Source organism: Oryzias latipes, chromosome 1, assembly GCF_053564925.1.
Source record: "Oryzias latipes strain Hd-rR chromosome 1, Olatipes_Hd-rR_3.1".
Taxonomy (NCBI): Eukaryota; Metazoa; Chordata; class Actinopteri; order Beloniformes; family Adrianichthyidae; genus Oryzias; species Oryzias latipes.
Window position 1 is genome coordinate 37,990,214 of NC_136237.1, and position 27,436 is coordinate 38,017,649.

Consider the following 27,436-nt stretch of genomic DNA (forward strand, 5'->3'; position numbering starts at 1 on the left):
TCACTGGCGTCCATGAAATCTTTCCACCTTTGTCATGGTAGGAATAACAAGGCAATGTTAGGGTGGGGTCATCTAAGATAGCACAAGGGTTACGCCTGGCAGCACTTCCCATCATCCTTTGGTTTACACTCTCTACCGCTAGCTTACAGCCCCCTCACAACCCCTAAGCGGTTCAGCCATCCAGATTTGATCCGGGTTCCAGCTCAGATGAGGGAAATGAAGACGTAGGTGGATCTAGTCGTCTACAAGTAGATGTATGGGAATGGAGCGAACGTAACAACTACAAGCTTTTTCCGTCAGCATTTTTTCGTTTGCTCCTGATTTGCATTGGTTTGAAAAAAGACATGCACTGTTAAGCCTAATTTTTATTGTATATATGTCCTCCCTCATCAGAAAAATGCCATAAGATCGTGTTAAAAGCATGATTTTCATTGGAGTGGGCCTCTAACTGGTATGTAAACTCTGTTAAAAATTCTCCATTTGCAAGAAAGTTGAGGGGATTTGGGAGATCAAGGTCACAGCCAGACCCCCTTTCTGGCACACACATATATTTAGGGAACCATGTGAGAAAGCCTCTCCGGCTTCTCTTTTAACACAGCAGGAGAAGTCGATATTCCACCTCTTGCTGTCTTTCACTTTTTTCTGTATCATCCTCTAACACCACACACACACACACAAAGTGCACTATTTTCCAGCTAGGCAACTAGTTGGTTGGCCTTTGCAGACCGAAGCACAGCGTGAGATGAACCCTGCTGGCTTGGTCTCTGTTGATCAATCAACACCTACTAATGGGAGGAAGAGATGAAAGTGAGCGAGGAGGAGAGGAGGACACAGGGAATGGGTGAATGGGGAAGGGAACCAACTAATATGGGATTTGAGGACCAACACTAATTCTCCTGCTGGGTCTGAAAAACTGCTTTCGACTTGAAATAGCAGCTTTTCTGCTCCGTCCTAATGTCTGAGGGTTTCTTCTTGTTGCGGAGTTAGAGGCCGCGGACTTTCTCAGAGGTCGCTACCATACGTGTGCAATCGCAGAGGTTTGACTTGGCAGCGTTTGATTTGTCCTCATGTTAACTCGAGGCGCTGCATGGCTTTGGTTTCTTCTCTCGGCATAAAAGCATAACGTTTTTCTGATATTTTTAGACTTTACATTTCACAATTTTTTTGTTGTTGATGTTTTTTTTTAAAAGGCTTGTTTTGCTCATCAGTCCTTATATATTTTGGGAGATAATCACAGGGCATACGTACAACCATGTACATCCACGGATGGACAAATAGAGATGATAAGAGAGAGACGGATGGATAGGTGGATACAAACATAAGAGGAGGAGGGGTCTTGTTTCCAAGATGGCAACAGGGTTTTAATAATTCAGCTCACAGCAGGAGGTTTGTCTTTGATGTTTCACTTTGAAGAATGAGTTCACCTCTTTCTTTTCTTCTGTTCATCATCTTATCGCTCCTCATATTAACTTTTCACAAGTCGGCCATAGTTGCTGTATTTCCACACTCCTTTGGCCCCCTCCGTTTCCCCCCCCCATCTACCCATAATTCCACCTGTCATCTTTCAAATCAAAGACCTCCTTTCAGGATCATCCTCGATGCTCCCGTAACAACAGAACAACTAGCATCATTACGTTTTAGTCAAATGCTGGAATTTCTCCCACAATGACTTGACTTATTTTTAGTCAGAGGTGCAGAAATGAATCTCCTTCCAACGTTCCCGGATCTGCCATTTTCCTGCTACAGAAATGCGATTTTATGAGCAAAAGGGGGGGAGAAGTAATGAAATAACTGCACAGGTGCATGCACACACACACACACATATATATACATAAGACAACATTTAAACACAGCCTAAATATAAACAACACCTCTTTCCAGCCACAGCAGGGTCGATAATGAGTCACAATCTAATTTAAACTGAAATGAACCGTCCTCCGCGCTGGAAGAATAACACCAAAGATGTGTGTATGTTGTTCTCATCCAGTTATATACAACGCAGTCCAAAATCCTAAACAGGATTGTTTTTTTGTTTGTTTCTTTGCAGCAGAGCTGTAATTATGTTGGCCTGAAACCAACTTTTGCAGCACATCTCAGGGGAATTTACAGGACGGGAAAGAGAAGAGTGAATTCTGTCTAGTTTAAACAGATCTCACCTGGGGTTGGTCACAGTCACTTTTCATGTTTCTGTGATTCGAGATTTTCTTTTCCTCCTCCAACTTTGTTCTTTTCAGTCTAAATATATTAACTCTTCAGCTCAATGAAATCTCTTTTTCCACAGAACATTTTTTGAGATTTTCCCAATTCTTTGTCCATGGAGGGGCATTTTGACAGATAGATCGGATAGAAGTCCCCAAAATATCAATGGTCGTTCAGGTTTCCTAACTTATGCAGGGTTTTATCCTTTATGTTTTGTGTTTATGTTTTGTGTATGTTTTTTGTGTCTAAATGAAGGTCTTTGTTTTTTGAGTTGTGAAATGATTTTACTAGCACTTTTTTAAAGCACTTTGTGTGCTTTGAGCATGAAAAGTACTTTATAAGTAAAATTTATTTTGATTTTCATAGTGTGGGTTAGAATTACATATGATAATAACTTAATTAAAACAATAAAAACAGTTTTTTATAAATACTTGTGCCAGTTAAAAAAAAAGTTTTTCTCCAAAAGATGATTGATATAGAGTTAAAAATGGGTTACATACAGTACTTTCCTGTCTGCGCTTTTTCAGTAAGACAAAACACATTTCCTCTTGTCACTTTTGCTCACAAATAAAACTGACATCAGAGAAAAACGAGTTGAGGTAACTTCTCAAGGACACTCGCGGTGTAAAAAGTGGAGGCCAGCCTCCAACAGACTTATGAGAAGTTTTAGTTTATTCTCTGGACTGAAACAGATTCATCCGAAACACTGAGGTTGCCGGTTTCTTTTGAAAAATCTCTGTCTGCTTGGATTTCTTAGTATTTACTCGGCATGAATGTCCGTTCAGTCACATAGAAATGGCTGTGCATAGATCATACTGTAGGAGAATGAGGTGAACACACCTCCAACACTGCATTCCCACCTTTTTATGTCTTCTGACGATGTTAATAACCTGGCATTAGTAAGAATATTTTGTTGACCGTTTTCCTCGTTCTTCATTTGCTGAGTTTCGTAGCTTCATAAAGGGCTAAAATGTGCTTTCAAGGTTGCCTCATATTTAAATATGCAAATATATATATATATATATATATATATATATATATATATATATATATATATATATATATATATATATATATATATATATATATATATATAATTTTTTTGCCAAATTGTTGGCAGGAAAATATCTCATCTTCAGGGAAATTGTAGTTTTTTAGTTCAGCCACTGTATTTATCCCTTCTCTTCTGCATCTTTGTATTTAAAGACCCTTCATAACAGTGTTTAAAAAAAAAACAGTCTGCTTGGGTTTAAACAAAATTAATTAAAGCTGGACACAGTTTAATGAGACCATAAATTTTCCCTGAATGCCCCCAACTATGACTGACCTCTAGCATCCCTGGGAGCGCGTGGAAACTTCGACTTTACCTTCGCTTTTAGAACAACGCTTCCAGTTTCATGCAGCGTCTCACTCTGCCTTCACCTTCAAGAGAACAATGTTTCTGACCAGCCGCATGATGCTCATTACTTCCCTGTCCTGTTTCCTCCAGGTATCTTGTATAAGGGCAACGGTGAAAATATCTTTGTATCCCTGCTACCTCCTGTCATCAGCAGCATTATGGGTAAGTGGACCTCGAAAACATTAAAATTATGGATTTCGTGATTTTTAAAAAGATAAGATTCCTCTGGCTTAGATTGAATGAATTCATTACTGCCCATTATAGACCCTTTGCAATGAAAATCTTGGTTTTTGGTGTTTTTGACTTGCCATTTTCTCATGCTTATTTAACTAAATTAAGCTTAAAATTAAACGTCTGCGTATTTCCTTATTCAAATCATTGTGAATCAGGAAAATGCAGTTGGAAAAAGCTTGTAGCAGTGATGTAGAACCTACAGTCGGCAAGCCACAAGCTCCCTGCTCCGCTCCATTCTGATGCATCCACTAGCTCAAAGCTGTGCGGCTGGATAGCTCCAATATTGTTTGCAATGATTGTTCCACCAAGAATGTTAGGTTTGGGGTTTCAGGGGCTGTAAGTAAGCAGGAGAGCATGTAAACAGAGGGATGATGGGAAATGTAGGCGGGTTGCTCCGTCAACAGTCCCGCCCATAACTCAGAGTCGAATTGTTCCGTAATGGAAGCTTCTGCTTAAATGTCGCAGGCTCTTCTGAGAACGATCCTGCTCAGCATTTATTGAACAGGAACAGTACGAGAACTTGCCGCTCAATCCTGCAGGCAAAAACAAACTACCACTAACACACTGTACAGTTCCTAAAAGTCACCTTCAAAATAAAAATACTTCCAGTTTTTCAAAATAAGGTTGTTCTTGGCACAAATCATTCATTTCTCAATCAAACCAAATCATAAATGTTGTCATTTAAACTGTAAATTAGTCCCCCCACAGATCTCAAATGAACTACTGCCATTTTATAGAAACTATGTCCCAAAAAAAGGACAGTTTTTATTTTTTTAATTTTAGTTAAAAACAGCATGATTGTAATCAAAAGACCAAAAGATGGTTGGAGTGGGACTTTTAACTAATAAATATAACACCTACAATTAGCAGGAGCTTATCTATAACCTTAGTTTGCTTATTTTATTGGTGTTTATGGGTGATTAGAGGATTTTACACCATCAGCTCCTCTGTGCTGACGTTAGAAAGGGTTTAGACTGAAAGATGTTTGAAGCATCTAATCCCACAACATCCATTTTTTTAGAGCCTGGCAGCTATTCGGTCTCTATAGTTTTTTAGTGGTGACTATAAAACAGTTTTGTACTTTATGGGCATCTTTTTGCTGAAGTGATGCAACATCAAACACAGCAGCCTTTAAAAATCCCCGTCTTACATCATATACATTTCTGTTCCAATTGAGTAGTTCTTACTGTATATAAAAACAGTATTAATTTGACAACCTGTGATTATGTCTCTTTAATTGACAGAAGCAGCTAAAAGACTTTTTTTCTTTTATGAGCTGAGCTTGAAATTCTCCAAGCTGACACTTTACTTATGCTTTCATAAGAAATCGATTTCACTTTACACCTCTCCCAGGTTCAGTTCAGGCGAACTCTGAGGCCTCAGAATAAACCCATAAATGGACTTTTTTATCGTCAATATGGCGTTGCTTTTCTCCTCCAGATCAAATTCTGGCTATTTGTGTTAGTTTGTTAACTCTGCCAATCCAATTTTATTTATAAATGATTCTTAGAACAACTACATGCCCACATTTGATCTACAGTTCCAAAAAAAAGTAACAAAAGAAGGAAAAAACACACGTGTCGCTCAAAGATGTGTTTATATACTTGAAGATTTTAGCCTCATCTCTACATAGAAGCATTGACTGTTTGTCTTATTTACAATGCACGGAAGAAGCGGATGGCGTTGAGAAATCAGGTTCATTTACCGTATTTTGAAGAGCTCTACAAAAACATGAGTAAGGACGTTTTCATGTCTGAGTTTGTCCGTTAATGTAATCTTTTTTTTGTATGGCAATCTTTAGTCTGAGTGACTTCGCTTTCAGCGGTACTTCCTTGTCCCTGTGACCCAGTTTGACCACTTGCTGTCCTGCAATAGTCCAAGGAGGGAACAATAAAAACAAGAATAATAATGTCTCAATGCAAATAAGAAAAATAATAAGTTCATGGTTGTGTCTCAATTCTCACCCTAACCCCTAACTACTAAAACACTATATAGTGCGGTACAATGTAGTGCCTTTTAAAAGCAATTTGGACGCCATGCTCACTACTTTTTTTTTTAAACGCCGGATATGACGTCATCAATTTCACATAGTTAGAATCTAATTAATGAGCATTTTGGGACGATTATTTATGAGTCCAGTGTCTTCTGAAGATAAAAACGTTGATGATTCTTCAAAATAATTTGTTTAAAAAAAATATTTTTGGTAAAAAATGTTCAGACGCAATGCATTGTGGTCTATATTCACCGATCTAGTTGGCATCGATGCACACTGTTTTTTCACAGAGACTTCTGGGAAATTTCCAGGGCACACGATTTTGGAATCGTAGCTTCAGACAGCTCTACAAAATTGCGAACGCACTATAGAGTGCACTATAAGGGTTGGGGTGGGAATCCGGACATAGCCCGTGTTTCTTTTGGACAAAAATTCTTCTGCGTTGTTGTATGTAGCAACTACTGAGGAAAACACCTACAGCGCCCTCTAGCGGTTGTTACTGGGAAAATAACCAAAAAAAACTGTACTTGGCATTAAAGTCTAATCGAACCAAATTTGGGGTTAGAAGACAAAATTCATTCATACAACTGAAATGAATTACTTCTGTCAATGGAAACCGATGTAAACATCCTCTTTCAGGAAACGGCCGCCGCCGCAGCATTTCCTGCCCCAGCTGTAACGGCCAGGCGGAGGGCAACAAGCTGCTGGCGCCCCTTGCTCTTGCGTGTGGAGCAGATGGCAGCATTTTTGTCGGGGACTTCAACTACATCAGGAGGATCTTCCCCTCTGGGAATGTGACCAGTGTCATGGAGTTGAGGTAAAAAACGGGAGGGAGCATTAAATAATGGCTACAACCGCATTCGCACTTGAACCTCATTTATCTTTTTCTTCTGTCACAGCAGCCTTATAGACATCATTTACCGCAAAAAAAAAACATATTTGCATCATAAATGTAGGCCAATTTAGATTTATTTGTCAAGGTATAAAGCTTTAAAACGACATTTTTCAGACCGACCTTCTCTGAGAGGACTGGTGTCCTTCTTTGAGCTCATTATCTCCTGCTAGGTGTCAGACTTTCAGCCTTGTGGCGTAAATGCTTTCTCTCGAGTGCTGAATTGTTGTGGTTTCTGTTCTAGCCGCCATCTGAAATTCTGTCCTATTGATTTCCATATAGCATAGTTCATCTTTAAGTGTTGCCTTTCTTCCAGTCATTTCTTACTGCACTGATTTTCACTGTTATGTCAATCAAGCTGTCTTACTAACTCATGGTTCTTCTGTGTTTTCCTGCCTTTGCTTGCAATCTTTAAAGAAACAAAGATTTCAGACATAGGTAAGAGGGATTAGTGTTTTTCACCTGTTAACTCTTTATTATCTTATTTACCCTTTCAAAACAAATGTCTTTTTGTTTTGTTTTTAATATCCCAAAATCTTGCATATTATGATGATTAGAAGAAGATGAGAGGTGTAACGTGAAGGGAAAAATAGGATTATTTGTTAGCATCTATGTTGCCAGTTTTTTTTTTCTTTCTTTCTTTTTTGTCTTCCTCGCTGTCACTCTCCTTTTGCCTTGGCATGATTTCACACATAGTCAAGCTATTTCTTCTGCTGTCAGCTCAGATGAGCAGCAGATCATCACTTATATCGCAGCTCTTAGCAAGCAGACCCCGCAAGGAAGTTTGTGGGAGGGGCTTAAGGTGGTCCAAAAGCCTCCTGAGAAGAGTCTTGAAAATGTAAAGCAGCTGAAACCTTTATTTTTTTGAGAGAGAGAAAAATGCAATAACTACTTTGGAAATTATATTTTGCACGATTCAGTCTTTGAAACAAATGATTCATGCGTCAAAGGATGAATCTAAATTGTTTGACAGCTGCAAAAGATGTGGAAGCTCATGTTAAAAAAGGAGGAGGTCAGATATTTTTTATAAAACCCGAATAAAGAAAAGCCAAATAAAGTTCTGCATTGTTAATCCAGGTCTAGAAACCTTTTGTGTCTATTGGTCGTTGCATGTGGGAACGTCTTTGCAATTCCTATCCTGCACGTTTAACTTGATGGGGGGGGGCAAGATTTTTTTATTTTCTGCTCAGTTTCCAACCTCCTCGGGTTTAGTGTATTTAAGGTTATTATTGAAAAAATAGTTTGCAGTTTCCTAAGAAGTTTGAAAAACTGCTTGTTCAAAGCTACGTTGATACAGCCACAGTACCGTCTGTGGTCTTCAGCAAATGCTAACCAATCTTTATGGTCAGAAATGTACATATTTATGTCATCAAGACATAAGACTCTGTGTAAATGCAGGCTGCTTCATCCACCCCCCCTGAAAGACATGGATCCCTCAACAAACTGCAGATAAAACAGCAATTAAACATTTCTTTTACCACATTTAATGTCAAATATGTTATTCCTAAACAGATCAGGAGTGCAAAAAAAATCCTCAATTTTAAATATGAGACTCCCGCATTGAGACTCCATGACTGAGAAATTGAGAAAACCCCTTGAAAAAGAGTTGAAGCGTCATCAAAAAACTAAGTCCAGAGGACCTTGTTTTTTTCTGCTACGCTCTTTTTCTTTCCTAGAAATAAACGTTTCATCTTTTAATCTGAAAGACTTTGTTACGACAGACTTATTAAGGCCACCGTAAAGGACAAAAAAAGGATAAAGATGTGAGAATGAAGTCTTAAAATTATGAGAAAAAAAGTCAAAAGTTTACAAGAATTTTTTTTTAAAGTTGAAGTTTTACAAAAAAAAAATCATGCTTTTTCAAAAACTCTATTCAATTTTATTTATATTGTCCAATATTACAACAATAGTCATCTCAATGGGCTTTGTAATGAACATGAATTATATAGAACATGAATTCATAGAATTCAATAGGTAATGGCTAAACTAAACAGAGTTTAGAGACTAGGCTAAACTGGGCATCCCTGTCCTTAGACCCGCCTTTGCGGTAAGGAAAAACTACTAAAAAAGACAGATTCCAGCAAAAAAGATGAAACCTCAGGGGTGTCCACATGAAGGAGGGATCTTCCTTCAAGACAGACAAGCGATGTACCAGAACTCTTAGAGAAGAATTATCTTATCTAACTCTACAACTACATCTTTAAATAGTCCAGCAGACGGGCTTCACAGGCTTCTCAGGGTCCACAACCAAGTGTAGGAGCAGGAGCAGAGACGAGCCCCGAGACGAGGTACACGGTCAGGTACAGGGGCGCAGACGACCCAACTGGAGTCTGAACTCACTCCCGCTCCCCCGGAGGGAAGTGGGAATGAGGGACAATGCATGAATCGGACTGCACAGAGGCATGGAGAGCTGGATGATGAATAAATGATCAAGGAGAGTAGAGATTAGAACACCAGTGCAAAAAAAGTTGTAATTTTATGAAAATAAAGTTGTATATTTACAAAAAAAATTACTTTTAAATTGGAAATTTTCTCACAATTTTACAACTTTTGACATTTATTAATTTTTTTTGTCATCTTTGTTGCTCGACTTTCAAAGATGTGGATCAGAAAATGAGAGGAATGAGATGAAAATAAAAAAGAAGTGGCCTTTGGTCAAGAGGACCTGCTCTGAATTTAGCTCTGATTTGTTTTTTTTCTATTTCATGCGGTCAATGTTCTTTTATATCCTCTTCCTCACGTGCTGCAGAGCAGAGCAATGCTGCTTCTTTTCCTCTGGCAAAGCAATGATTTGATTTGGGCTTGTGACTCATCCAAATTCGGCTTTTTAATTTGCCTTCACTTTTATTTTAAAGCATTATCTCTTCTGCAAGAAAACAAGTATTATTGTGACAGTTTTGCCTGCTTTTCCCCTTCCTGATTATATTTTCCTTTTTTGTTAAGATGCTTTTATCCTCTTAGCTTCATTACACTCATTCTGCATTCTTCGTCCAGTGTGTCTTCACTCTTCCTCTCTACACCCATTTTTCTTCCTTTACCTTTTCCTCTTTCTCCAGCTGTCCTTGCTTCTATCCTTTTCCGCTTTATTCACATCCTTTGGAATGCTTTGGGAAGTTGATAATTAAGTGTCATCCTCATCTCTCTTTTCTCCTTAGTGTCTTAACTTAAATATAAACGCACTCGGAGGCTTGTATTGTCAGCCATATCATCAGAAACAAGTTGCTCCGCTTTTACTCATCGCCCCCAGAGATCCGAATCCTGGACTTCCTGTCTCTAAATCTAATCTGAACACACATCTGTTTAAACTGACCTTTTCATTTAAACTGTTTTTTTCTTGGACCATGATTTAAACATCTCTGAGACATTTGATAGGCTGTTTTTATTGTTTTATATGTACATAAATTTCCTTCCAATTGAGGCTAATATTTTTTATTAGTATTATTACTTCAGAATTTAAAGCTCAAATTCCACAAATCACTAAACACGTCACATCTAAAGGATAAAAAGTGACCACAGAATTGTCTGGAGGTCATCGCTCTGGATTTTCTTTGTCTTGTTTTTAAATCTTCAAAATACCTCTTTGTTGTATTTTCCTGCTGTGAAGGGCTCGCTAGTGAGAAAAAAACACTGTGTCTCTTTCAATGACATTTTAAGTTTATTTTTAGCTGCCTTAATTAACACCCTGTGATCGTGTGCTGATAATCTGCGACCACTGAGACTCCGGGCCTGAGGCCAGTACATATGTACATATCAATCCCTGTGTGTGTGTGTTGGTGTGTGTGTGTGTGTGTGTGTGTGTGTGTGTGTGTGTGTGTGTGTGCGTGCCTGTCTGATGGATTTTACATGACAGTGTGGCAGACATCATTAAGAGTTTCCCACAGATAAATGATGGCCCATCTCTTCTTCTGTCCAAATTTCCCACCGTCACTCGCCACATCCAAACTGAAATCTGAATTTCATAACAGAAAAAGAGGAAAAGAGACATACACACCGGTCTTTACCGGCTTTGCTTACATTGTTTTTGCACAAGTCATGTGGGCGTGGCAAAAGTCACGTGTTCTTTGAACATGTGCGCATGCCAAAAAAGGCTGTCCTTGAATGCCTCATTTAAGCAAGGGCGTGTTTTGAGTTTAACCTGCACCCACCTAATCTGTGTAGCCATAGATCATCCTCTGGTACAACAGAGCCGGAGCACGAAGACTGTCGCCATCCAAACGGTCAAATTCCAAATCATTCACACCAAAGCTAACTCTGAAGGTGTGAACTAGCATGCCAAGCATTTCAAATGATTCCTTTTTTATATCAACACGTTTGTACATCTGATGTAAGGCAATATCACATATTAAATCCATGTCAAACTCTGGTAATTATCTCATTTTTTTAAAATAAAATCACTTCATATGTATAATCACATTCATTTATGCCTAGTAATTTGTTTACTCTGAAATGTTGACATTATTTAAACATTTAAAGTTCAACTAATTATTAAACTTTCTCAATCTCAGTAGATGGAAGCAATTAACACTGCTAGCTTTATATCATTACACTGTCTGCCTTTGAAATAGCCTTAATAGTTTGACTTTTGACCACAGATCTGATTTTTCCACCTGCAAATGAACGAAACGCCTCTGACTAACCTGGACTACCATGATTTCTATCAAAGGTCAACAAATGCTGGTTAGTTTTAGTTCAGAGGGAGGCGGTCAAACAGGTTGTCTGTTGATGGGATAAAAAAAAGAAAAGCACATGAATCATTGACTGTTCATTAGGGAGGGATCCGTGTCTGCATCGGTCTCACTGCTCTGCACTTCACTGGCAGGGGCTCATCTTGGCTCTCAGTGCATCATCCTGCCCCACAGTCATTAGCTGCTCATTATTGGGAGGTTAAAAATGTTTCCTTCATTTCACCATCTTGTAATAATTGAATTGCCAAACCCTTTCAATGCTGCATTTGAGGGAGACACCTCCTCAAACTTAGTTTCTATACTTCTTTTTGTTTTAAGATCAAATCTGAAGCAAGAATTTATTCTTTTCAATCCACTGGGGACAAATGAGAAACCTTTATTTTTTTTCTCTCTTTTTCATGTTGACAGATAGTTTAAAAAAACATGATCAGGATTTAGGTCTGTTAATCAGCTTTCTGTTGGTTTACTTTATGTAAACAGCTTCTTTATGTTAGTTTTTATTGTAAAAATACCAAACTACAGTATATTCATGACAGGTATAGTTGGAATGTTATTTTCATGAAAGGTTTTTTTAACACATGGTTTAAGACATAAAAATAACATTAAAAACATCCATTTTTATTTGAATCTTTTTCATATTTTATATGAAATTTCAGCTTGTGAATCAAAATCTAAAGTTTGGCAGTGATGATCAGTCCTAAAATATTAGACAACAAGAAATGACTGCTTTTTTTTTCTTTCACATATTTGATGAAAGGTTATTTTGTCACTTTCCTTTTCAGTAACAACCCAGCTCACAGGTACTACCTGGCCACTGACCCCGTAACAGGCCAGTTGTATGTGTCGGACACTAATTCACGACGAATATACCGACCCAAGATGCTCAGCGGGGCCCGTGACCTCAGCAGTAAGCAGCAATTTTCCCCCAGCAAAACAGCATGTTGGCAGAAAAGTAAGCAGCCAGCAGTTGTTTCAGTGTGTTTGTGTGTGTTCAGGTAATGGAGAGGTAGTAGCAGGCACAGGGGAGCAGTGCCCTCCCTTTGATGAGGCTCGATGTGGAGATGGGAGAAAAGCTCCGGAGGCGCAGCTGCTGGGACCAAAAGGTACATGCACTCAAAACAAGACTGCATGAATTTACATTGCAGCTTTCTGCATGTTTTGTCCAGTTTTGTGCTTTTTGTTACACGGGAAAATACACACTTTAGATTCATAGATACATTTGACATTTGCCTATGTATTTTTTTTTATTTAACCCCAACAAACATTTAGAAAACGGACTAAATTCATTTACTTCGCCAAGATATAAAAACATTTTAACCCAGTTTAGTTTAATAGTTCTTAAAAATCCTAAAATATTGCTTTGCCACCAGAAACGTCCCCACTATTTCATGGATTTTATTTTATTTAAGCAAGCCAATATTATATTTGACCAAGACATTTTGAAAAAACCCCAAAACAACTGAATAACTATAACAAAATAAATGATACTGCTGTTATACACGTCTACTTCCCGCTCATTTATGTAAGTAAGGGGCCGGCTTAATCAGAAAAAGCAGTTCTGATGCTGCCCTATAGCGGGCAGTAACTGGATAAAGGTTTGCTTCTCTTCGAAAGACAAATTGCCACAAAACGTTTTTGAGCTCAGATCAAGTTCATTTAAATGAAAAAATACATTTTTCTTTGCGTTGGATTTCAAAATTGGATACACTAATTTTATACGCATATTTACACACTTTCATCCATTTTCATCAGACATCTAACACTTTTTTTAAGGGGTATTGCATTTGACAACAAACATTTGAACCTAAATGGTAAATAGTGTATACTTATTACACACTGATGGCGGCAAGCCTATAACCACCAGGAGCAGTGTGGGATTCGATGTCTTGCGCAATCGACCGCTCTACCTCTGCCCCATGGTACATAAGAAGGGAGCAGGAACAAAGGTGGAGATGTACACATTAAAGTAGATGCATAATAAAATTTTTGTGTTTAGTTTTATTTTGTCTGAACCTACCAACTCATTAACATGTTATATCTCACAGCTCTTTTGACCTGAATGGAGCATTTAAGTCTAAAATGATCCCTTTCATGGTTGGGGGAGCAGGATAGATTTATCTCAGTTTGGCAAAAATATTTACAAATCCATGCAAGTTAATGAAGAGAGAGGTTTGTCTTTGACACTTTGAAAAATAGGCCAGAACAAGTTGGAGTAATTAGTCAAAAAGTTACCAATGAATGGCCTGTACAGTAGAAAACCTAATGTGTACGTTTACAGTCTACTGGGTCAAAAGTTGCACAAAAGTCAATAAAGATGAGAATAGAAATTTGTAATTGTACCACTTCCGAAGTTGTCTGTGTGGAGATGTACTATAAAATCAAAAGAACATGCGGATTGTGATCAAAGATGTTATTTCATTGGAGCTACACACCACCATGTTTGGAAGCCAACCCTTTTGATCATCTTGTACAGACGTCAGTTGCAAAGCTGCTCGATGAACACAATGAAGGTTCAGAGATGGGGTTTTTTGAGCAGTTTTGTTACCTGAGCTCTGTCTGATCGCTGTCGGCTTCACGCCTGAGGCCAGCGCAGCATTTTTCTTTTTTTTATTGTGGTCAGTGATGGGAGAAATGCCCTGAGGCCAAACAAGTTGTCAGCAGGGATTTGGTAGAAATAAGTCAAATAGTTTCAGATTCTAATTGTTGGCTCTAATTTTTAATAATATTCATAAAAATGCGAAGAGCTAGGAAGCCAGTGTCATTTATTCTATAGTTTGAGTCATGAACTGTCAGCCTATATCCTTCTCTGCCCTTTAAAAGTGGTGCACGCTCCCCCACAGCACCCCAGCAGCGTGCTGCCGCAGAGAACAGTACGTGTCAGGCGCAGGACGGAAGTGCTGAATTATCACACGCCAGAGTACAGCTTCTCAAAGTGAAATGAGCTTGGGAGATAATGATGCGTTTCAATACTTTGTATCTCTATATAGGTCAGTTTTTTGTCCTTTGAAAGAAAAAGTGGACAGCTGAAAGTGAACCACTGAGACACATCAGCCAAGTGAAGACAGCTTTCACAAGTTGGTTTCTGTCGTTTTCACTGGGATGGCAGTTTTTCATTCTACAGCGCTGCATATCCCGTGAGAGTTATAAATGTTATTTCAGCTCGGAGGGAACAGAAAATCAATTTAGCCAGTGTAGCATTTACAGGACTGTCTTCAAGGCTTTCAAATTACATCTATAATGCCAGGTATCTACGCAAAAAAAAAAAAAAAAAAAATCTGTGATGGGAAACTCTGCTCTAAGGATGAAACATTTCAGCACGCAGAAATGTAGCTCATTTCTCCTTTTACTCCCAAGTTATTAACAAATGTGAGCTGTGATATTAATATTTTCTTAACATAGCAGCATTGGTTCATGTTCAAAAATAAGACAAGAATTTCCATTTTACCCCATCTGTGCTTGAATTCTGGTCTAACAAATTGATTTTTTTAACATTTATATTGAGTTCTTTTCTGCCCAGCCGCTTCCTAAGTGATATTTTCCATCCTTAATTGTGCGTTGAGCTGTGTTTCTGTTCCGACAGGCATTGCAGTGGATAAGAATGGACTGATCTACTTTGTGGATGGAACCATGATCAGGAAGGTGGATCGTAATGGAATCATCTCCACAGTGCTGGGCAGTAATGACCTGACCTCTGCAAGGCCTTTGACATGTGATACCAGCATGCACATAAGTCAGGTACCGTGCAGAGTGCTTAATGCTGCAAAAGAACATAAATTGCATGTCTGTGTTCTGTGATTTAGAGCTTTATTGTAGATCAAATGCACCAAAGTATAGATCTAAGTGAAAGCCATTGCCAAAAGATGATTTCTTTGAAGTTTAAAAGGAAAGTACTGCATTATATTGAGTCAGTGTAAGTTGCAATAACCCTCCTACCTCATTAAAGTGGTCAATTATTCCTCAAATGCTTACAGTGAAAACAGGTATGAAGTGAACACCCCCCCCCCCCCCCTTCTTACAATCAGCACAGCAGGTGAACCCGACTTGATGGAATTGACTCCTTTATGAGATTGAAATTCTGGTTTTTGTATTTTCTTTTTTTTATTTTATTTATGTCAAAGACTGAAGCGAAGGCAGATATGCAAGAGGCAGCACATTTGCAAGGAAGAAGTGAATAACCTTGTTTTCTGTGTCTACACCTCACGCAGTTAGACTTTATGGTATTACATGCATGCATGCACGCATACACGAAAACAAGCTTAATCCATCTTTTCTCCCGCAGGTGGAACATTTGACTCCTTTTTCTTTTTCTGTGTTTGGAAAAATGGGGCTTAGCCGTTAAAGCACTGAAGTTACTCCTCAAAGCGATTCTGCGTGTTGTTTTTTATTTATTGTTACCATTTCTACACAATTCATTGTTCTCTTTACATCTTGTTAACAGTTTGTAAAATTTTCAATATGTTATATACTCTTATGCACTTGTATAATCTTACATATTATATGTTTTTTTAATATGCTCTTATGCACTTGTTACAAATACCACCATAATTATACCCGGATCTGCATGCAGGTCCGTTTGGAGTGGCCCACAGACCTTGCTATAAATCCTATGGATAACTCTATGTATGTCCTGGACAACAACGTTGTGCTGCAGATTACTGAAAACAGACAGGTACTGTAACCACAAATGTTGACATCACTGCATATTTGTTCATTTGAAGCCACTTCATAAAAGCATTTCTTTGCGTTAAGAACTCGAACAGCTTCCATCTTGTTTTCCCAAAAACCTTGACGTACACTATCTTCTGTTTCATCAAATCATCGTGTACGTGTTTGTTTAGGTTCGTATTGTGGCGGGTCGCCCAATGCATTGTCAAGTGCCGGGTATAGAATACACACTGGGTAAGAGAGCGGTGCAAACTATGTTGGAGGGGGCGACAGCTATTGCCTTGTCCTACAGCGGCATCCTCTACATCGCAGAGACTGATGAGAAGAAAATCCACCGTATTCGACAAGTAAATATTCTTCTGCCATTTTGTTTTGTCAGATCTGTGGAGATCCTGTTTTTAATCTTCAGATGAATAGTGTTAGTGGTCTAAATAAGGACATGTTTTTAGGAAATGTATTCTTTTAAAAGGAGGGTTGCTATCAATGCAAATTGTTTGTAAAGTTAGTCCAATAGAACAAAGACATTTTTAAGTCATATTCTGAAATTTACAGTTTTCACTTTTATTTTTCTGCAAAGTGCCATCACTTTTCCAACTATGTACTTCTTGCTCTGCCCTCTAGGTGTCTACTGATGGAGAAATTACCCATTTAGCTGGAGCTCCATCTGAATGTGACTGCAAGGTAAAAAGGACACCTGCTTTGCTCATATTATTGTCGTCGACAGTTCAGAGCAAATGCTTAACAGCAAAATAGCTTTAAGTGGCTCACTGTGTTAAGTGGTCTCTCTGTAAACAGGTTGGGCAGAGATTTGAATTCAATATTAGGCAGTTCTTGTGTTCTTGGACTTGACACTTAACTCAAAGAATGTTTGAAACAGTTGCGTCTCCATTTGTGTGTATCATAAAGGCTGTTTCTGGGTTACGTGATCTTTTTTCTGTCCACCAGAACGATGCCAACTGTGACTGCTACCAAGCCGGGGATGGCTACGCCAAAGACGCCAGGCTTAACTGCCCTTCCTCGTTGGTGGTGTCTCCGGATGGGACGCTGTATGTGGCTGATTTGGGAAATATCAGAATTCGGGCAATTAGACGCAACTGCCCATCTACAGGTATGAATGATCAGTGCAGACTTGAACACACATGATTAACATTTATCATTTATTTTGGTTTGGAATTAGAATTTGTTTGTTGGATGGATGAGGTGGACAAAAGTAAAAGGGCAACAACTGTCGTGGCTTTCACATCTGACCTTTAGCTGTTTGATGGGGGCGGATATATTGTATATGCTAGCAGCAGGACTCACCACTTCCATATATGTGGTGGACAGGTGTTCTTCTAAAATCAAAAGATTTTTGAGGTTTGGTCTTCTGATCTCAATGCATTTTAGACACTTTCAGGGGGGGGTTATGGGATGTCCCACTAGCAAGCATCAGGGTAGATACTAGACTCACTGGAGAGATTACGAATGCTGCTGTTTTCTGAGGAACCACTAAAGTTCTCTGTGACGGTTTAGATGTCTTTGTTCCAATCCAGGAAAAGGGGGAGATAATAGGTTGACCCAAAAAACTGATGTTCTTTTCATCAGATAATCTCTTTAAAGACCAATAAAGATCCAATGAACACTGAAAAAAGTGAAACATTGGATCAATTAACAAACGTTATGTCATTTGTTACATTTAAAAGTATGAGTTTGTGTCCATTTGAATTTTTGAGTTGATGGTTGATGTAAGACAGCCTGACTGTTAGAGGCAGAGATAAAAAATTACAAAGAAGTGGATGTAGATGTTTGTTTTCATCTTTTACTGTTGAAACTCCATACAGACAAGAAAATAACTTGAAAGTAAGAATTACTTTGCACACTAAATAATGCAGTATTTATTAGTTCATCTCAATGGAGTTCATAAATTTCAACTTTAAACTTTTGCCATGTTGGACTATTTCTAAAGTAATGTGTGATTCTAGTCCATCTCTTCACCCACCCATCTTTAGGCTCTTTGGCTTCCGGTCCCAGCTCCTATGAAGTAGCTTCTCCAGCATCTCAAGAACTCTATGTGTTTGATGCAAATGGGACTCATCAGTTCACCATGTCTCTAGTCACTGGGGACTATAAATTTAACTTCAGCTACAGGTTAGTCTGTTGTGCATTAACACGTCTTTGAATTTTCTTTTTTTACATTTTAGCTTTTAATGTAACAGGAATAGTCTTCAATCTAACACCTTTGCTGATTTTTTTCTTCCTTTTTAAAGTGAGTTCAATTTTCACTCTGTCATTTCTTGCCTTTGCTCTTCCTCTCAGCAATGAGGAGGATGTTACCGCGGTGACAGACAGCAGCGGGAACACACTCCGCATCCGCAGGGACACCAACAGGATGCCTGTCCGTGTGGTTGCTCCTGATAATCAGGTGTTTGTTTGTTTTTTGTTTTTTAATTCTTTTTATAATTCTGAAACTTTCAGACTGAGCTTTAATGTCAACTGGTCTGTTTTTCCAAAGCTCATTGTTGGTCAAAATGATTCAGATACTGCAGAAGGTTGCCCACCTTCACTGATGTCTTGTGTCTATCTCTCTGTTGTCCATGTTTGTGCGTATGTGTCTGTAGGTAATCTGGTTGACTATTGGAACTAATGGAGGATTAAAGACCCTCACAGCTCAGGGACAGGAACTGGTTCTGTTCACATACCATGGTAACAGTGGCTTGCTGGCTACCAAAAGCATCCAGATTGGGTGGACCACATTCTACGAGTGAGCCGCTTATAATTTTCACATTTGTTTTTATCTGAATTTCTGGCTCGGTTCTTCCAAATAATGCTAACACATCCTATACTGTCTTACTCGAGTTTTCCTCTAAAAGTAAGACCATTAAATGAATTGTGTGTGGATCATTGTGTATAGAACTGGGCAGAACGGCTGTGACGTCACCCATAACAAAAATGCTTTACCTCTGGCCCCAGCGAAATGAAGACAGTTCAATCGCCATTTTTCCGTGATACAAGCGCCTCCATTTGCAGCCAGTCGACTGTGATTGGTCTAAGTCGGCCTGAGTCAATGTTTCTATGGCAACTACTGTCGTCAATCATGAGTAAGCTTGTTTAAAGGCCACACCCCTTCCACTGAAAGTGGCTTAGGAGAATCTGTCAATTAAACGTTTGAAGTGGGTGACAGCAGGCACCACATGCTTTTACTGAGGCATCTGATTGGTCAGTTTATAACTTGAATAACTTGCAATAAAGAAAAAATATTGTACAAACAAAAATAGTCTTTGCAAGAAGATGTTAAGAAAAAGGTATGAGAGCAAGAATAGTTATTCTGACAAATGGAATGACCGAGAAATAACTTGGGGGAGTTTACTATGGGATTTTGACTTATTGGGGCCAGCAGGTACTTCCTGTTTGGAATGCAAGGGGGGAGGAGTCACTTAGTCCACATCTATATACAGTCAATGGTGTAGATGCTATATCGCCATGTTAGGTGACTGTTTTAGCTTCTGTGCATATATAAGAAACTGGCACTTGCTGTGTTCATTTGTGCGTATGTGTTGACATATTCTTAATGGCTCTTATGTCCAAATGTTTTGACAACTTTTGCTTGGTCCTTATCTCCTGAAAGTTTGGAGTTAAGTACATGGTTTGTGGAAAACCAGAGAGTTCTAATCATTAAAGTTAAGATAAGCACGTGCACTTTATTGATGGAAAGTTGGTCCTTATCTGCAGGTTTCTTTGGGTTTTTCCACTGGCACAAAAAGCTAATGACAGTTAAAGTCCCATCAGCCCTAACTGCATCCTGTCTGCTCCTGTAGCTATGACAGCGAGGGTCGCCTGACTAATGTGACCTTCCCTACTGGAGTAGTAACCAATCTCCATGGAGACATGTCATCAGGAGCTGTCGCGGTTGACATCGAGACATCCGGAAGAGATGAAGATGTTTCCATAACAACCAACCTGTCTTCAATAGATTCCTTCTACACCTTGGTGCAAGGTAAGTTGCTAAAACAAGTATGAGGATGTGCAGAGGACAGACAGAATGTTATTAAGGAGAATGATCCAGTGAACCAACATCAGCGGAAACATCTTTAAACAAATCTAGATGGATCAAAGTAAAGTAAAACCCAATAAGCCTTTTTTTCCAATTTGTAGTTTTCAATAAATTAGCAGAAATGTATTTAATTAAAAAAAAGGATGAAAAACTGCATGCTTTTTTGTTGTGCCTGTTGTAGCAGATATTAAGCTTGTGATCTCTAAGTCTGCTGCTGCCCAATATATTGTTGTTATAATTAAGCAAGAAAATAGTATTTAAAATATATAATTATGCTTGTGACCTTGTTAAAGACACTGGAATTATACTGTCAAAGCTTTGAAATATTTTCGTTTTATTTTAATTTACAGACCAAATCTGTGAACAAATATTTTATTCTGAAGTGAAAGAAAGGGAAAAGCCCCATTTGAGTTTTAGGTGCTTAAATACAAATTTGTAGTGAAATCACCAAATTCTATACTTTAACACGTTGCATTGCCAACTTAACAAAACAGCAGGATTCATTTAAGCTAAAAAGCTGTCTGGATTGTGTCAGGGAGGATTACTAGAACATGCTGTGTTGCCGTTGAATTTCAAATGTTGGTCCTCTGTTTTAAAACCTTTGAAGATGTTCGAGGTGTGCAGGATGTGGATTTAACTATCAGTGGGTCCACTTACGACAGCGGTGGTGCTGTGTGATCAGCCCGGTTGCTTCACAGCTAGCAGGCAGCTGGCCTTTCTGTGTTGAGTTTGCATGTTCACATCGTGCCTGCATGGGTTTTCTCTGTGTGGGCTTTCCTCCCTTTCAAAGACAGGGACAGTGTGTCTACACTGTGATGGACTGACTTCATGTCCAGGTTATAAATCAGGTCTTGGCTACAGGCATTCTGGATGGACTCCAACCCCTGCAGGCCCTTGTAAAGGATAAATTAGTGTTAGGGAAAAGGATAAATGAATTCAATTCTACCAAATTTATTTGAAAATGGCAAAGAAAAGATAAACAAAGCTAGTCTCAGCATCCTCATCACCCTTCATGTCACACCATAATTCCTAAACAAATAGGAAAACACTAAATTGGCAGTGATGCTCTTGTTACATCTGAACTAATGAGCCAGTTGAAGGGAGGCCTCGAGTGGCTGCCGGTGATTTGTTACAAAGTCTGTGCCGAGAGTGTTCGGGGAAAAAAAAATAAGAGTCGATTCTTCTTCGCAGCACGGCACTATTGATTGGATTGTAATAAGCTATTCAAAGCCACTGACAAGCGAATCATTCCTCCCCTTCAATTCATGTACATTATTTATTGTTATGCCTCCTCACTATCATGTAAACTGCCTGCCTAAGGAAGTGATTTAGCAAATGTAAAATCCCATTATGTGCAAGCACAGGCCAGCAGAGGTAAACAAGCAAGTACACCTGCTGTATTCTGTCATGATAATGTTTCTGTGTTGGGGAAGGGTGGAGAGAGGATCAGCTACAGACCCTGCCTGACAGCCTTCCTGTCATGGCATCAAAGTGGCCTGCTGTATTATTCAAAGCTTTCTCCTGGGCTACACAATAACTGCAGGTTTTGGACAGAACTTTACAATATTATTAGATTATTTACACTGAAAACACCAAATTGTATATTTAAGAGACAATTCTACCCAAAACATCTAATTTATTGATCTTTCCCAAAAGTTAATCTCCATCATTTAGGGGGTGGGAGGCATGAATGGGATTAGGGGTTCTGTGGGGATGGGGGCTTGATTTTTTTTTTTTTTATTGTTGTGCTTGCTTTATGTTTTTGTTCTAGTGCTAAGCACTTTGTCTTATGTTCTAGTCCAGCTCAGTGGCCTTGTGGTAGAGTGTTCGCTCTGTGACTGGAATATCTTGAGTTCAAATCCAGGCCAAGTCATACCAAAGACTCTATAAATGGGACCCAATGCCTCCCTGCTTGCCACCCAGCATTAAGGGGTTGGATTGGGGGGCGTTGATCCACCAAATGGTTCCCGAGTGCGGCTGTGTCTGCAGCTCACCCTCGGGGGATGGGTCAAATGCGGAGAACAAATGCTATTTAACTTACTCATATGAAAAGTGCCATATAAATAAAGTTTGATTTAATTTGGACATGTTGTTATAGGTCACAATTATGTTATTTGAAATTATTTGCTGCAAAGTTGTAAGCAAGAAGTTTTCATGAAAAACGTTTCCTCAAATTATATTAGCCAAAATCTTTCATTTGTTTTAGTGTCTATCAATCCCATCTCATCTCATATCAAGTATTATTCTTTGTGTTTAAAAATAGCTTTCCAAAGAAACGGAGTAGTTTGCCACTGGGGGAGAAATCAGTTTTAATTGGTTGATTTAATAGCCTAAAATTTAAATATTTTATTATGTAAAAAACATAACAAAATATGTTGTGTTTTTTACGTAAACATAACTAATTTTTATGTAAAAATTATTATGTAATTTTATGTAAAAAGTTTATGTAAAAATATAAATTAAATTCAAAATGTCTTATCTCATTGGCTATGCTAAGGTGTTCCACGGGGTTATGTGTTGGGGCTTATTTTTTTCGTCATTCAAAGGATTTTATTTTGGAACCCAATTAATCCATATGGTACACAAACCCTCCATTTTTTTAACCAGATTAGGAAGATCATGCCTTCTCTTTAACAGTAAGCAAAACAGCTGCTATGGTCATCACCCACTTCAACACTGCACATTTGCTTTGAAACCATTGGAGATGACCCTGGACTCTGTGGATTTTGCTTTTGCTGTCCCATAGAGTGAAATCTGCACATGTCTTTATAACCCAGTTATTCAGGCAAACCCTCTGAGTCACAGTTTGCAGTCTTGACAAGGACATAATGTTACGAGAAACCAAGGGGGTTAACCCAGATGCAGGAAGAACCAGGAGACTAATGAACTCTGAAGGCTATTTAATGCCAAAGCGTTAAACCAAACAGAGAACATCCAAACAAGACGCTGCGACAAACATATGCAGGGACAGAGACCTTAAAAAGGAACCAAATCAAAGTAAAATGAGAACCAGCTGTGGGGAGAAGCAACAGACAGAGAAGAAGAGCGACCTCCAGAGGGAGTACGGCTGAGCAGCAGGAGGGTGAACGTATCATAACCCCCTCCCCGAAGTCCGGCTACCAGACGGACCCCGACGGGGCTGATCCGGGTGGAGGCGATGGAAACGGGTGATCAGCCCGGGGTCACAGATGTGGCGCTCTGGAACCCACTGCCGATCCGCAGGGCCGTAACCCTCCCAGTCCACCAAGTATTGGACGCCCCGTCCCACTCTCCTAGAGGCGAGAAGCTCCCGAATGGTGTAAACAGGTCCTCCGTCCACCATCCGAGGAGCAGGAGGAGGAGCTGGAGCAGGCTGGAGACTAGAGACCTTAGCAGGCTTCAACTTGCACACGTGAAACACTGGGTGGATCTTCAGAAAGGAAGGCAGCTCCAGTCGTACAGCCACCGGGTTGATAATTCGGGTGATGGAGAATGGGCCGATGTACCGGGGCTGCAGCTTCCTGGAACCACCCTTCAAAGGAACATCGGTAGCAGATAACCACACCTTGTCTCCCACCTTGTACTCCGGGGCAGGGGTCCTCCGACGGTTAGCCACCACAGTGAGCCGCTCCTGGTTCCGCAGGAGTTCTTGGCGGAACCTGCTCCAGGTACGGCGACACCTCCTCACGAAAGCCGCCGGACCCGAAGAGGAGGCCAATTGTTCTTGGTGCGGGAACAAGGGGGGGCTGGAATCGTACGCGGCCTGGAATGGTGAGAATCCTGTGGAGTTAACTAGAGAATTGTGGGAGTACTCTACCCAGGGAAGCTGTGCAGCCCAAGTCTTAGGATTCTTACTGCACATTGCCCGCAGGGAAGTCTCCAGATCTTGATTGTACCTCTCTACCTGGCCGTTGGTCTGAGGATGGAATCCCGAACTCAGACTGACCTTGATCCCGAGGAGGTTGCAGAACTCCCTTCAGAAAGCCGCGATGAATTGGGGACCCCGATCCGAGACAATATTGAGGGGAAGTCCATGAAGACGAAACAGATGCTGTGAAATCAATGCTGCTAGTTCCTTGGCCGAAGGAAGTTTCTGCAGGGGAATAGCATGGGCTAACTTGGAAAAACGGTCGATGATAGTGAGAATGACGGTTTTACCCCTTGAGTTTGGCAGTCCAGTGATGAAGTCCATTGCAACGTGGGACCAAGGTCTGGACAGCACAGGTAGAGGGTGAAGCAGGCCGGTGGGAAGGGTCCTGGGGGTCTTCACACTGGCACAAACGGAACAGGCAGACACAAAGGCCCTTATGTCGGAGGACATAGTAGGCCACCAAAAGCGCTGGGCTATAAGAAACCCCGTCCTCGTTACTCCGGGATGGCAAGCTAGCCGAGAGGAGTGCCCCCACTTCAAAACCATGGTGCGTAGGTCAGATGGTACAAACAACCGGCCCTCAGGACAACCTGAGGGAATGGAGGCCAGATCAGGAGCAGAAGCCTGTACCCTCCGTTCCAGGGACCAACAGGTGGTTCCAAGCACCAGGTGGCCAGGGATGATGGGTGTGGCCTCTGTGGGGTTCTCCTCCACCTCCTCCTGTTGGAATTGGCGAGAAAGGGCGTCGGGCTTGATGTTCTTGCTCCCTGGCCGATAGGACAGGGAGAAGTTAAACCGGTCAAAAAACAGAGTCCACCTCGCTTGGCGAGGATTGAGGCGCTTGGCTGAACGAATGTACTCGAGATTTTTGTGATCAGTCCAAACTAGAAATGCCCGCTCAGCCCCCTCCAACCAGTGGCGCCACTCCTCCAAAGCCACCTTCACCGCCAGCAGCTCTCTGTTCCCTATATCGTAGTTCCTCTCCGCAGGAGTGAGCTTGCGGGAGAAATACGCGCAGGGATGGATTTTATTATCAGACGCTCTCTGTGACAACACAGCCCCTACCCCAGACTCAGACGCGTCCACCTCCACAATGAATTGTTTGGAGGGATCAGGCTGAGTCAGAATAGGAGCTGTAGAGAAACGTCTCTTCAGCTCGCAAAATGCCCTCTCCGCCTCCTTATCCCAAACAAAGCGCACCTTAGCTGAAGTGATCTTATGAAGGGGTGCAGCAACGCCACTGAAACCTCTGATGAAACGCCTGTAGAAATTGGCGAATCCCAGGAAGCGCTGTAGTTGCTTCCGACCAGAGGGAACCGGCCACTCCAACACAGCCTTAACCTTGGAGTTATCCATCTGGATCCTCCCAGGAGAAACCACATACCCCAAGAACCGAGTCTGCGTAGAGTGGAATTCGCACTTCTCGGCCTTGCAGTAAAGGTGGTTCTCCAGGAGGCGCTGGAGTACGGCTCTGACGTGCTGCACGTGGGACTCTGGGTCAGGAGAGAAAATCAAAATGTCATCCAGATAGACAAACACAAATTGGTTAAGCATATCCTTCAGTACATCATTGATTAGTCTCTGGAACACTGCTGGGGCATTAGTTAGACCAAAAGGCATTACTAGGTACTCAAAGTGCCCGCTAGGCGTGTTAAACGCAGTCTTCCACTCGTCACCCTCTCTCACTCGAACCAGGTGATAAGCATTCCTGAGGTCCAACTTCGAAAAGATACGAGCCCCGCTTAGCAGGTCAAAAGCGGAGTGCAGCAGTGGCAAGGGGTAAGTATTACGGACAGTAATAGTGTTCAAACCCCTGTAATCAATGCAAGGACGCAGACCCCCATCTTTTTTCCCCACAAAAAAGAACCCTGCTCCTGCCGGAGAGGAGGATGGACGAATGAGCCCCGCCTGTAAGCTCTCCTGCAGATACGAGTCCATAGCCTCTCGTTCAGGTGGCGACAGGGGGTAAATGTGACCCCTCGGTGGTTGAGTCCCTGGCAGGAGGTCGATGGCACAGTCATAAGGGCGATGGGGAGGAAGAGAACTAGCACGTACTTTACAAAACACAGAGCCCAAATCATGATAGACAGACGGAACTTTACAGAGATCTGGAGGCTCCGGAGACTTTTGGGCCTCCACAACCTTACGAACAGAGGCAGAGGAAAGGCAATTAAGCAGACAAAAAGGACTCCATGACAGAAACCGCCCCGAGGCCCAGTCGATGTGAGGTTTGTGTCTGCTCAACCAGGGAAACCCTAAAATAACAGGAGGTTTAAGGGATTCAACAACATAAAACGACATGGTTTCAGAGTGGTTTCCAGAGATCAACACAGAAATTTTAACAGTACGAGTAGAAACCTTGTGTATGAGAGTCCCATTAATGGCATGAATGTCCAGTGCTGGAGACAGAGGTTCGGTGGGGCTTTTCAGTCTGTCCACCACCTCCTGGGAGATCAGATCCCCATCAGACCCCGAGTCAATAAGAGTGTCAAATTCCACCTGGGCTCCAGCATATGCCACCAAAACTGTGGTGGAGGGACGAGAAGGAGAGGAAAAAGAATGGTTGCGACTCACCAGTTTCCTCACTGCTGGGGAGCCCTGGCGTTTCCCGGACAGTTGCGCACAATGTGTACCGAACGTCCACAATAAAGGCAAAGTCCCTCCCGCATGCGGCGCTGCCGTTCAGCTGGAGAGAGACGGCCCGCTCCAAGCTGCATGGGCTCCGGGGAGGAGTTTGAATGAGGCGGAGGAACCTCCGCGGGGCGCGGTGGGCGGTAACCAGGAGGGCTGCGTTGCTCGTTACCCCGTTCCCTCATCCTCCGGTCGATACGAACCGACAGGTCGATAAGCTCCTCGAGGTCGTCTGGAAGTTCTCTCGCTGCCAGCTCGTCCTTGAGAGCGTCAGACAGGCCCCGCAGGAAGACGTCGAGCAGTGCTTCATCTGGCCAGCGGGTGCTGGCAGCCAAGGTCCGGAACTCCACCGCGTAGTCCGAGACACAGCGGGATCCCTGCTGAAGGCGAAGAAGCTCGGACGCAGCAGCACGATGAGGCGTGGTGGGATCGAATACCGTGAGAAGCCGAGCGGAGAAGACCCGAAAGGAGCGACACAGCTCCGATCCGCGCTCCCACTCCGCCAGTCCCCATCGTTTGGCTCTTCCGGTTAGGTAGCTCAGAGCAAACGCCACCTTGCTCTGCTCGGAGGGGAAATCGTCAGGATTAAAGTCAAACTGCAACCGGCAGGAAGTAAGAAACGACCGGCAGTCTGCAGCAGTCCCATCAAACGGTTCAGGGTGGCCCAGTCTGGTCTGCCGAGAAGAAGACGAGGGCGCACGTTCCAGGTGGGAGAGGCGTTCGTGGAGCTGCTGCATACCTGACATGAATCCTCGCATCTCCTGAGCCAGGTCTGCCCGTTCCGTACCGGTAACGGAACCATCACCGGCGGAGGATCCGGGTAAGTTTCGTCGAGACGAATCTCCTGCTGGGTTGGAC

General features: G+C 41.3%; 1 protein-coding gene across 19 annotated transcripts in view; it reads left to right on the forward strand.

Moving 5' to 3' along the window:
* tenm3 (teneurin transmembrane protein 3) overlaps window positions 1-27,436 on the forward strand; it is a 709,086-nt gene that overhangs the window by 665,758 nt on the left and 15,892 nt on the right. For 14 of the 19 annotated variants that reach the window (XM_078946824.1, XM_078946819.1, XM_078946848.1 and 11 more), the window contains 14 exons: window positions 3,689-3,760; window positions 6,465-6,642; window positions 7,135-7,155; window positions 12,185-12,309; window positions 12,398-12,505; window positions 14,983-15,137; window positions 15,970-16,071; window positions 16,241-16,414; window positions 16,689-16,748; window positions 17,013-17,175; window positions 18,056-18,194; window positions 18,363-18,468; window positions 18,665-18,807; window positions 19,862-20,040. In XM_078946824.1, the coding sequence (XP_078802950.1) occupies window positions 3,689-3,760; window positions 6,465-6,642; window positions 7,135-7,155; window positions 12,185-12,309; window positions 12,398-12,505; window positions 14,983-15,137; window positions 15,970-16,071; window positions 16,241-16,414; window positions 16,689-16,748; window positions 17,013-17,175; window positions 18,056-18,194; window positions 18,363-18,468; window positions 18,665-18,807; window positions 19,862-20,040 (1,725 nt within the window). The remainder of the gene's footprint in view (window positions 1-3,688; window positions 3,761-6,464; window positions 6,643-7,134; window positions 7,156-12,184; window positions 12,310-12,397; window positions 12,506-14,982; window positions 15,138-15,969; window positions 16,072-16,240; window positions 16,415-16,688; window positions 16,749-17,012; window positions 17,176-18,055; window positions 18,195-18,362; window positions 18,469-18,664; window positions 18,808-19,861; window positions 20,041-27,436) is intronic. The other 5 variants (XM_078946845.1, XM_078946849.1, XM_078946867.1 and 2 more) reach the window with 1 other exon arrangement.